The following is a 12,163-nucleotide window of genomic DNA, read 5'->3' on the forward strand; positions in this document are numbered from 1 at the left end:
AGCATTCAAATCTGTGAGTTTATCAAGCCATTCCTATCAAACCACCACATCAAGTTAAGCAAAGTAGGCCAGGCTCAGAAGGAAAAAAACTTCCTTTTTTCCCTTCATATGTAGATTCTAGATGATTAAGGGCTGGAGAGATGGCCCAGCAGTTAAGAGCATGAGCTCCTCTTCCAGAGGATCTGGCTTCAATTCCCAGCACCTACATGGCGGCTCACAATCATCTGTTGCTCCAGTTCCTGAGGTGCCAATGCCCTCTTTGGGCCTCCACAGGCACTGCTTACACATGGTACACAGATATACACAGGCAAAACACCCACAGACATAAAATAGTATAAAAACCTTGAAAATGCACCGGGTGGTGCTGGTGGCACACACCTTCAATCCCAGCACTCGGGAGGCAGAGGCAGGTGGATCTCTGCGAGTTTGAGGCCAGCCTGGGCTACAGAGCCAGTTCCCGGACAGCCAGAACTGTTTCACAGAGAAACTCTGTCTTGAAAAACCAGAAGAAAAAAAAGGGGGGGGGGGGAAGGAGAGGGGAGTAAGGAAGGAGGATCATTGAGAACAAAGCATGAATGAAAATGCAGCAATGAAACTCATCCCTTTATAGGTTAACTTTAAACAAGATGGTGAAATTGAGTTTTCTTCTTTCCCCAAAATCCTTTCTTTTTGTATTCTCACCCACCCCATCCCACCCTTTTTTTTTTTGTCCTTTCTGTAAGGAAAACTACATTGCTGTACTCTGGAGCTTCCAGCAGAGGGTGCATTTTAAGGCGGAGACTTCAGGATGTACATATAGTTCTACGTTAGCACCAGAAAGCTGGTCCTGTTGGGTTGCCAGCCTTGCACAGGGTCCAAATCCAGAAGGCCTTTGGCCCAGGAGTCGCCCAGGGACCAGTCTGGATACTGGGCGTTGCTACGCCTCCGGTTCCAGCCTCTGATTGGCTCTGAGAGGCCGACCCCTTGACCAATGAAGCTCGGGGGCGTTGTCCTGGGGGCGGATCCTCAGGCTCACGTGGTGCCTTCAGGGTCTCCCTCATCTGCGACCCTGGCTCTAGCCTCGGCTGCAGCTTCTGTTTCTTCCATTCTTCCACAGCGTCTTCGGGCCCCGACTGGACATGGCTTCGGCCACTATGGCAGCTGCAAGGAGAGCGCTCTGCCTGGCTGTCCCGTTTCTCCGGCGCGGTTACCAGACGGAGAGGGGCGTCTACGGCTACCGGCCTAGGAAGGCCGAGAGCAGCGAGCCCCCCGGCGACCGTGCACGCCCCTCAGGTTAGGGATGCGGCGGGACACTGTGGTGGAGGGCGGGGACCTACCTGTGCGGTTTGTGGTGAGGTGCTCTTGATTGTGGGTCCTGGGCACCTGGGAGCTTCTGGCCTGGGAAGGAGAGCAGCTTGGGAGAGCTGAGGAGACAGTAGGAGGAAGGCGTGGGAGTTGTCAGTGTCGAGGTCACCCCACCCTCTAGCTTCCACAGTTGGGCACCCCTGGGCTTTGTTTCCACGTAGTCTCCCTGTCTTTCTTGTTGGGTCCTAGATTGGGGACAGCTTCTCTTTTCCATTCCTCACCCATCAACAAGTGGGGATTTAGCCCTTTTGGAGATGGGTCTGTGGAAGGAGACACAGTTCCAAGATCTCCCAGCTCTTAACCGGATGACATATTTCCAGGGCCAGCTAAACATACAGATGACGTCTCTGTGCTACTTGCAGGAGGGCAGTTGGCACATGATCCTAGACAACAGTGGTACTTTTTGTCCCTTGGATCTAGCTAGCCTTTCACTTTATTTGCGATTTAAAACTCTGCTGAATTCGCAACCATGTGGCTGGGGTGTTTTGACGTATTAGCCAACGTGAATATCAGTTTTTGGAACTATGTTGCAGCCTCGTGTCCAAGAATAATTTCGAGTATTCGCTACAAAGTTAAGTTATTCTTTCATTATTTGTTCTCATACAGTAGAAAAATGCAGGTAATTGGAGAAAACTGTTGGCATCTTTAAAAAATTTTTGCATTTACTTGTTTGTTATTTACCTTTCATATTTATTTATGTGATATATATATATATATATATATATATATATATATATATATATATATATATATATATATATATATAACATGTGCATGCCTGGTGTCCACAGAAGGCATTGGATTCCCTGGAACTGGAGGTACAGATGATTGTGAGCCAGCATGTGGGTGCTGAGAATCTAACCCCGGTCCCTTGCAACTATGCTTTTAACTACTCAGCCATTTCTCCAGCCCCAATTAGCTTCTTGTTTGTTTGAAACAGGGTCTCATTATGGAATCTTGACTGGTGTGGAACTTGTGTAGACCAAGCTGGCCTCAAACTCAGATCTGCCTGCCTCTGCCTCCTAAGCTCTGGAACTAAAGGTGTGTGCCACTCCCACCCCAAATTGGTATCTTTGATCCTAATGTTAATGTTGACAATCCCCTCTATCAGGCTTGGTACGTGCCTTTAATCCTATCACTGGAGAGGCAAAGGTAACTTGGGTCTCTGTGAGTCCAACGCCATCCTGTGTCACATAGCAAGTCCCAGTTGGGGCTACATGGGGAGGCCCTGTTTCCACTATAACAAAAACAAGCAAACAAATCCTCACACTTTAAAAAAGCGCTTGACCAGACCCTTTGACTCTTCACACATTGGAACCTTAGTTATTTTGCTCTTTATCTTCGGACCATTGAAAATATACCTCATATCTCTCTTTTGTGTAGCCCTGACTGTCCTGGAACTCACTCTGTAAAGCAGGCTGGACTCGACCTCAGAGATCCACCTGCCTCTGCCTGAGTGCTGGTATTAAAAGTATGGGCCACCACACCTAGTTGTAGTCGAATTTTTTTAGGGAAAGCATTTTGACCACCTAGATTGTTAATTCTGGCTTTGCAAGGCTATAGATATTTTCTTTCCCATTGCAAATTCGGTGTGTAGAATTTTTTCTGTGTTGTTCAAACCGATAACCGTACTTGCTGAGCTATTCCTCAGCTCCCTATAATTCCTACCCGTTATTCTTAAACTTATATGTCTATTAACAGTGATTTTGGTGCTTAGAATGCCAGTTCCTTACTCTGGATCTTTTCTCTTTACCCTGATTCATTGACCTTATATGAGGTTCAGAAACATGAACACCTCTCCCCTTTTCTCTTTATAGTGTTGGAGATCAAACTGAGGGCCTTGTGCATGCTAGGCAAACTCTGTACCACTTAGCTGCATATCCCCTCAACCTAGGAATTATGTGAGTGTGTGTGTCTGTCCACCTTTGGCTAGTCATCAGGGATATATGTTGTATGTTAAGGGACAAAACCTTTAAGGTTGTTTGTGGACACTCGATGTACAGCTACTGTGATTGCCTTTGGGCTTTTCTTTCACATCCTACTGACCTAATGAATTATGCTTGTCATGGAAAAACCTAGGCTAATAGTTACTATTTGGAAAATTATTTGAGAATCACTTTGGGGACTTCAGGCTGGTATGGTTAGAAAAATATCTCTGGAGTTGATTTTATGTATAAGCCCTTCTGTCTTCCCTTATCATCAGATGGCTTTCCACGTCCTCCTAACAGAGAACTTGCTTTATTATGAGATACCTGGTAACATCTGAAAGTTCAGTGTTGAATTATAACTTCAGGTCATGGGTATGACCTTATGTGGGTTAGGGACACTGTGAAGGAAGAGCAAAGTCAATGATGGACACAGTTATTTGTGTCACAGTTGCAGTATCTGGCTTAAGGAATTTTGTTGGGAAGGATAATAATGTTTTTTACTCTCTTAATCAGTTGCTATGCAAGTATAATCTTGCCGGGTGGTGGTGGCATATACCTTTAATCCCAGCACCTGGGGGAGGCGGAGGTAGGCGGATCTCTGTGAGTTTGAGGCCAACCTGGTCTACAAAGAGAGTTCCAGGATAGCCAGGACTGTTACACAGAGAAACCCTGTCTCAAACAACAACAACAACAAAGAGAGTGCAATCTGGATTAAGATCCAGAGGAATGATTTTCTATTATGGATCATGTATTTAACTTTGGGGTATTTATAAAATAAAAGACAAACCCTTCTGGAAATGGACATTTTGACACTTCAGAAGTGACACAGTGGTCAAGCTGGTGACACATGCCTGTAATTAATTCACAGGCTGAAATAAGAGGATGACAAGTTCAAGGCCAGCCTAGCAGGGTTGTGTCTTAAAGGAAAAGCACCAAGAGAGAACGAAGTGAAGGCTGCTCAAGGCTACACAGCCTCGATCCCTTTTGTTACCCTTCAAATGTTTGTCTTGGTTAAGTCAGTTCCTCCCTAAGGTGCCCATGCCGTTCGCTAAGCCTTCCTTTGTACGGAGGATTTAAGGAAATATTCAGTTTGCCTTTAGAAACCTCTTGGATTGAGGTGATTGTTAGTGTTTTCAGCAGTTAAACTTTGACCCAGGCTGAGTATTTTTTTGTAGTTTACTCTTGGTAATGGCTTGTACTTTAGCCTCTGGAAACCTTAGTTGCTAAGTCATTTTATTATATTGTGCTTGGTATCAAACCTAGAATATTATGCATCAGTTTTGGTTTTATTTGCTTAAATTCCCAATTTGCAGTGGAGGTGAGGTTAAGAGTAGTGATTCTCACATATAAATCTTATCCTGAAGGATTGTAGATTTATTTATTTATTTATTTTGGTTTTTCAAGACAAGGTTTTTCTATGTAGCCCTGACTGTCCTGGAACTCACAGAGATCCTCCTGCCTCTGCCTCCTAAGTGCTGGAATTAAAGGCGTGAGCCACCACCGTCTGATTATTGTATTTTATTTTTTTAGCATCTTTCAAAAACTGTGTTGGAAGCCAAGTCGTGGTGGCGCACGCCTTTGATCCCAGCACTCGGGAGGCAGAGGCAGGTGGATCTCTCTGAGTTGGAGGCCAGCCTAGTCTACAGAGTGAGTTCCAGGACATCCAGGGCTACACAGAGAAACCCTACCACCAAAAAACAAAGAACAAAAGACTGTGGTTACTTTTCTTATTTACATTACAAGGTACATGACAGAAACAGGTCAAAGGAGGAGGGTTTATTTTGGCTCCCGTTTCAGGGGAGACAGTCCATTTTGGAGGGAAGGCATGGCAACTGGACAGCACCATAGCAGCAGGAGTATGAGGTGGCCACTGCTTACGTCTTGCTGGATCAGGAAGCAGTGACTCTGACTCTAAAGGCTTGGCCCAACGGGCCTACATCCACCAACACTAGTCCCCATAGCCCAGATGCTCTATTCTCTCTCCAAACAGCACTACCTGCTAGGAACAACATGTTCAGATACATAAACCCATAGGGAACATTTCCCATTCAACCTGTAACAGAGACCTTCAAGAGATGGAAGCCATTGGATTCTAAACCAAGGCTGGTGGTTACTTGTTACTCAGTGACAAGTGTCTCTGTCACTGAGCTCTGATAGTTGAAGTGAGGTTGTGTGTGGTATTGTATTCCCCCAAATATTGTGCATGCTAATAAACTTATCTGGGGTCAGAGACCAAGCAGCCACAATATTAAACATGAGGATAGGCAGTGGTAGCACACGCCTTTAATCCTAGCATTCCAGAGGCAGAGATCCATGTGTTCAAAGATACAGCCATGGTGACTCACGCCTTTAATCCCAGAAAGCGAGCCTTTAATCCCAGGGAGTGATGGTAGAAAGCAGAAAGGCATGAGGACCAGAAACTAGAAACGTTTGGCCTGGTTAAGCATTTGGCTGGTTAAGCTTTCAGGCTTCTAGCAGCACAGTTCAGCTGAGAGCCATTCGGATATGAGGACTCAGAGGCCTCCAGTCTGAGGAAACAAGACCAGCTGAGGATCCGGTGAGGTGAGGTAGCTGTGGCTTGTTCTGTCTCTCTGACCTTCCAGTGTTCACCCCATTACCTGACTCAGGTTTGATTTTATTAATAAGACTCTCTAAGATTCATGCTACAGTTGTGGGGGTGTTGTGTATTACAACTCACCGGGGCCTTTATTGGAATTGTAAAGAAATAGTTTGAAAAAACTGAGAGCGTTAGTGATTTTCAAAACTGTAGAAAATTCTAAAATACTAATGCAGATGCAAAAAGTATACAACTTTAGCCCTTGTACTTAAAAAGACGGCTTACTGATTTGGTTCTCTCATCATTATTTTCTGTAGGTGCAAGACAACCCTCTTCAACTTTGCTGTAACAGATGAAGGGATGGGGATTGGCCTCAGTGCCAGAATGCCTGCTTAGTATGCTTGGGGCTCTAGGTTTTTGTCTCAAGGAAAAAAGTGTGTGTGTGTGTGTGTGTGTGTGTGCGCGCGCATAATGGAACGTTGAAGTCAAATATACTTATGTTCAAATTCCAGCTTCTTTATTACCAGTGTCACTTTTTAGAAATTACTTAACCTAACTGGGAGGTGGTGGTGTAGAGGTGATGTCGCGTACCTTTAATCCTAGCGCTTGGGACGCAGAGAACTCAGGGATCTCTGAGTTTGAGACCAGCCATGGCTACACAGAGAAACCCTGTCTCAAAAGGCAAAACAAACAAACAAACGTGTCAAACATGGTAGTACATGCCTACAATCCTAGCACTTGAAAAGTTGACGCCTCCTAAAAAACCAGTCTGGATATGAGGGGAGGAGGCACATACTGCCCACAGAGACCAGAAGAGGGTGTCAGATCTGCTGGGACTAGAGTTGAAGGCTGTGAACTGCCATGTGAGTGCTGGGAATTGAACCAGGGTTCTCTGGAAAAGCAGCCTGTACTTTTAACTACTAAGCCATCTCCCCTGTGCCTGACTTTTAATTAAAATACCAAGTTTAGTTTAAATTAGCTGATAGTGTACTTCATGCTGGCTAACTTGGCATTTTCCTTCTTGAAACAGCACTGTGGTCAGTATGCCTCACTACCATTTTTATTTATAGTAAACAACAAAGTAATCAATGTAGATTGATGTTTTTACCATAGTCTTTTGTAAACATTTTTGTTTTCGACAAGTTTCTGTCAGTCACAAGCAACAGAGCCCAGCTCTGGCTATCTTAAGCAAAGAATGCTATCTGAAAACTACAAGGATGTCTCCTCAAACTAGAGGACATGTTCAGCAGTTAAGGCTCAGAAAGGGAGCTGGGCAGTGGTGGCACACGCCTTTAATCCCAGCACTCGGGAGGCAGAGCCAGGTGGATCTTTGTGAGTTTGAGGCCAGCCTGGTCTACAGAGCGAGCTCCAGGAAAGGCGCAAAGCTACACAGAGAAACCCTGTCTCAAAAAACAAAAAATAAAAAAAGACTCAGGAAGGGAACAAACCAGAGCCATCTGTGGCCATATGGCATACTGTGGACCTGCCTAGCTGCCTGAGTGATGCAAAGATGTCCTCTGATGTTATCATCCCTGCTCTCTTCTCACTGTGCCTGATGCATGTGAAGAGGCGAACACATGGAATACAGCCTGAAGCATTTGTATTTCTGGGAAGCCATTCCATGGCTGTAATTGTTCATAAAACAGACATTTGAAAAGCTTTGATTTTTGAGACGGGGCTCACTATGTAACTCTGACTGTTCTGGAACTCACAGAAAGTCATTTCCTCTCCCTCCGAGTGTTGGGATCAAAGGCATGTATCACCGCATCAGCCTGACTTTACTTGTTTTAATGAATGAAAAAACTATTTATTTAGGTGCTGGGATTAATCAAGGGCCTCACACATGCTAGCCAAGTTCTCTTCCACTGAGCTGTAGTCCCGTTCCCTGGTCTATATGTGCTTTGCTTACTGTGTAGGTCAGGCTGTGCTGGACCTCACTGTGTAGTCCAGCATGGCCTTGAACTCATAGCAATCCTTCAGAATGCCTGGATTGCAGATGTGAGCCACTATGGCCAGCTTATCTGTAGTTTTGCACTATGTGAGTGACAAGATAATTAAGGTTCTTTCTTTGTCTACAGTTTTATAAAATAACTATGTCTGGAGTCTATAAGAAGAGAGCCAGTAAGATGGCTTATGGGACATATGTGCTTGCTGCCCAGCCTGAGCACCTGAATGTGGCCCCTGGAACTGACACGGTAAAAGGAGAGAACAGATTTCTGCAAGTTGTCCTCTTACTTTCACATGCATGCATGCATGTGCCTCTTGCCAAAATAATAAATGCACATTTTTTAACAAGGGACATATGAGGTTGGGTATTTGGCCTTAACAAATGTGAGGCCCTGGATTTTTTTGTTCCCAGCACTGAGCAGGGGATAAAGGAAATGTAACATTGATTTGGGGGTTTTATCTAGCTTTATTATTGCTGTTGTTTTTGTTTGTTTGTTTGAGACAGGGTCTTACCATATAGCCCTGGCTGGCCTAGAACTTACCATGTAGGACTTAATCCATCTGCCTTTGACTCCTAAATTAAAGGCAGGTGTAACCCCCGACCAGAGAGAAAGATATATAGGTATAGATAGATATATAAATATAGATAGATAGATAAATATAGATAGTCTCATTTTGAATGAATGTATGAAGGTTTTGCCTGCATGTATGTATGTGCACTATGCATGTGCTTGGTGCCTGAAAGGGCCAGAAAAGGTCTCTGAGTCCCTGGAAACTGAAATTACAGATGGTTGTGAGCCGCCATGTTGATTTCGGTAGTTGAACCTGGTCCTCTGCAAGAGCAGCAAGTGTTCTTAGCTGTTGAGCCATCTCTCTAGCCCTGTTTTCTTGTTTGTTTGTTTGTTTGGTTAGTTGTTTGGTTTTTTTGAGACAGGGTCTCTCTGTGTAGCTGTCCTGGAATTCGCTCTGTAGATGGCCTTGAACTCACAGAGACCCGCAGGCCTCTGCCTCTACCTCCTGAGTGCCACCACACCCAACATTAGCCCTGTTTTTACTGTTCATTCTAAGATCTAAAAACACTAGCCAGGAAAGAAAGGGGACAATGTCTTTAATGTCAGGGTGGAAATAATGCTTCTCCGTTTCAGATGTTCTTTCCTAATGTTTATCACATGTGCAGTTATTATTACAAATATGCGCTCACGGTTCTAGCTCCTTCCTGTTTTCTTTTGTTTTGCTTCCTTGGACTTTAGCTACCATGAGATAAATTTAAGAAAGTAAGTGTGCTTACCTAGCATCTGACAGTCTTTAACCCTGAAATCCACTGGTGTTGTGAGTAGGAACTGTGAGGTAAATGTTTTTCTTCCATGGCAAGTGTCTCTGTAGTTTCTGAGCATCTCCTCAACTGTGCTATTTCATTCTTCCAATGTAGTTGATCATGCCCTTGCCAGGCTGGTGACAGTGTATTGTGAGCATGGCCACAAAGCTGCCCAGATCAACCCTCTCTTCCCTGGACAAGCCCTGCTGGATATTGTGCCTGAAATCCAAGCCCTCGTACAGACACTGCAGGGACCCTTCACTACCACAGGTAAGGCGGCACCTCCACGTGAGAGGGGAACTGTCAGATGAAGTGTCTTGTTCTGTTCTTGAAGAACTGGATGCCCTGGATGCATCAGGTGAAGGGACAAAGAAGGACACACTGAGTTGTCTTCACATAGGAGCTGTCTTGAAGTTCTAGAGTGGTCGTTTCTCTGGTTAAAAACATATCGAGCAGGTTGACAAGATGGTTCAGTGGGTAAAGGTGTCTGCCACCAAGTGGTATATACACAGCAGAAGGAGAGCTCCAGCTCCCAAAGTTTCCCTCTGACCATGTGTGATGGAATGTACACGTTGTCCCCCCATACATAATAACAGTATTTAAAAATCCAAGCCGGGCAGTGGTGGCCCACGTCTTTAATCCCAGCACTTGGGAGGCAGAGGTAGACCGATCTCTGTGAGTTCGAGGCCAGCCTGGTCTACAAAGTGAGTTCCAGGACAGGTTCCAAAGCTACACAGAGAAACCCTGTCTCAAAAAAAACCAAAAAAAAAAAAAAATCCAAACATATAGGTGCCAAACACTTTGCATATAGGATGCGGATTCATTTTCATAACTGCACCTAAAAGTCATTATTACCATATTTAGTTTAAATATAATGTCTTAGTTACTTTGCCAGGGCTGTGATAAAACACACTGACCAAAGCAGCTTACAGAAAGAAGGGTTTGTTTGGACTTGGGGTTCCAGAGAGATAAGAATCCATCACCATTACAGAGGGCAAGTGTGGCAGTAGGCAGCCATGAAGCTGGAGCAACAAGCTGTGAGCACCCATCAAGGAGTGGCATATGGCTTTGAAAATCTCAAAGCCCGCTCCTCGTGACATACTTCCTCCAGTGTGGTCTCCTAAACTATCCAAACAACACCGTTACCTGGGGACCAAGTATTCCAATGTTTGAACCTATGGGGATTTCCTCATTTAAACTACCACAGATGGAAACAGATTCAGAGAACTTAAGGAGTATGTAGGTGCTACATGGCAGAGGCAGGAAAACATCCTAGGTCTGATTTCATTCCAGAGCCTAAGCCCCCTCATTCCAACTTCTTTCCCAGCCTGGGCACTAAAACAACAACAAAACAAAACAAACAAAACATTGGGCCTGGATCACAAGTCATGGTGTTAGGGTTTTATCTCGTGTTACTTATATTATTTTATTAGTATTATTGTGGTGTAAGGATGAGATCTGGGATCCTGTGAATGCCAAGCAAGAGTTCTACCACTGAGATGTACTCCTATCCCAGGAGTTTCAAGTTTTAGTTTGAAATTACTATAGTATCAAAACTTGTATAATGTGATAGAGCTGTGTCCTTGAGAAGGTCCTCTCCCTATCTAGTTTTCTACCTATGGCCATCAACCATAATTTTAATTTTGCCTTTAGAAAAGGCCGAGATGGCTCAGAGGCTGTACCTCAGTGGCAGAGTACTTGCTTGTTATGTGAGGGATCCTGGATATAATTTTCCCCAATCTTTTTTTAAAGGAAATATGAATAATCATTGATAGCGATTCAGTTTGTAGTGGAGTGCTCAGAATTGAAGCAGTAACACTGTTTGTTCTGTTCCACAACTTATCTTCTGTGTGGTTGATTATTATTTGAAATGATCCCTTTGTTCTATTTCATAGGACTGTTGAACATGGACAAAGAAGAGGCTTCTCTTGAGGAAGTACTAGCCTATTTGAACCATGTCTACTGCGGGCCAATTTCTATTGAAACCACCCAGCTTCAGAGCCAGGAGGAAAAAGACTGGTTTGCCAGAAGGCTTGAGGAGCTGAAAAAGGAGACGTTTACCACAGAAGAGCGAAAATACCTGGCAAAACTATTGCTAGAATCTCAGGTATAAAAAGTATCAGCTAGGGGCTGAAGAGATGGCTCAGTGGTTAAGAGCACTTGCTGTTCTTCTAGAGGACCCAAGTTCAATTCCTGGCACCCACATGGTGCCTCACAAATATCTGTAATCCAGCTCCAGAGGATCCAATACCTATGGCCTCTGAGGGCACCGGCACTCATATGCACATACTGACATATAGATACACACAACTATAAAAATTAGAAATGGTAAAAACAAATGTAGAAATAAGTATTAGCTAATATTAGTGGACCAAGTCTTCTTCTCACTTCCTGCAAAGATAGTTAGCTACTGGAGAAAGGAAAGGAAGACGTTAGACCTTGCCCCTGGACCTCCCCATCGCTTCAGCACATCAGACTGAACAGCGCTTGACCCCAAGCAAAGTAGATCACCAGACATTTGAGCTGTTGGTTTTCCTCAGCATCAAAGTCTGCTAATGTTTTCCTATGCTTATTTTATAAAACTTAATAAAGTCCTTAAGACTGTACAGCTCCTTTTGTTTCCTGGAGAGATTGACAAACTGCTCAGCAGATGTTCTCAATGTCAGTTAGTGGAACCAAATCATCACCAGGGCTGTGGTAAGGGCTCAGGCACGTCAAACTGATAGGAAGCTGCTTCCCACCAGTTTGAGTAGTTGGATAGTGTTAGACCTTGGTTACATAATACCATAGAGCCTCTGTGAAAACTGATATGTTGGGCAAGGCAGCAGAAAGCTAAGCCTGGCCTCAAGTCTGGGAAAACAAATACATAAGGAGGTTGCTCCCAGATGCATGACTCTACCGCTCAGATTCTTCTCTTTACAGCTTCTTCTGTGTCAAGGGTCCTTAGCAGAGCTGTGCTATATCGTGATGCCTCTCTCGTGGATGTGTAGTGAAGGGACAGATATGACCACTGGAATAATGTGGGGCCTTCTTACAACACAGAACTTACCTTCCTTTCGTCCGAGCACTTGA

The 12,163-nt window shown here is 44.3% G+C and overlaps 1 protein-coding gene across 2 annotated transcripts in view; it reads left to right on the plus strand.

Moving 5' to 3' along the window:
* The first annotated feature begins 911 nt into the window (after window positions 1-911).
* Dhtkd1 (dehydrogenase E1 and transketolase domain containing 1) overlaps window positions 912-12,163 on the plus strand; it is a 42,108-nt gene continuing 30,856 nt past the window's right edge. The window contains exons 1-3 of one of the 2 annotated variants that reach the window (XM_052728002.1): window positions 912-1,272; window positions 9,206-9,361; window positions 10,987-11,198. In XM_052728002.1, coding sequence (XP_052583962.1) covers window positions 1,119-1,272; window positions 9,206-9,361; window positions 10,987-11,198 — 522 coding nt within the window. In that variant the 5' untranslated portion in view covers window positions 912-1,118. The remainder of the gene's footprint in view (window positions 1,273-9,205; window positions 9,362-10,986; window positions 11,199-12,163) is intronic. The other variant, XM_052728000.1, reaches the window with a different exon arrangement.

This window comes from Peromyscus californicus, unplaced genomic scaffold, assembly GCF_007827085.1.
Source record: "Peromyscus californicus insignis strain IS unplaced genomic scaffold, ASM782708v3 Scaffold_8__1_contigs__length_139910024, whole genome shotgun sequence".
Lineage (NCBI taxonomy): Eukaryota > Metazoa > Chordata > Mammalia > Rodentia > Cricetidae > Peromyscus > Peromyscus californicus.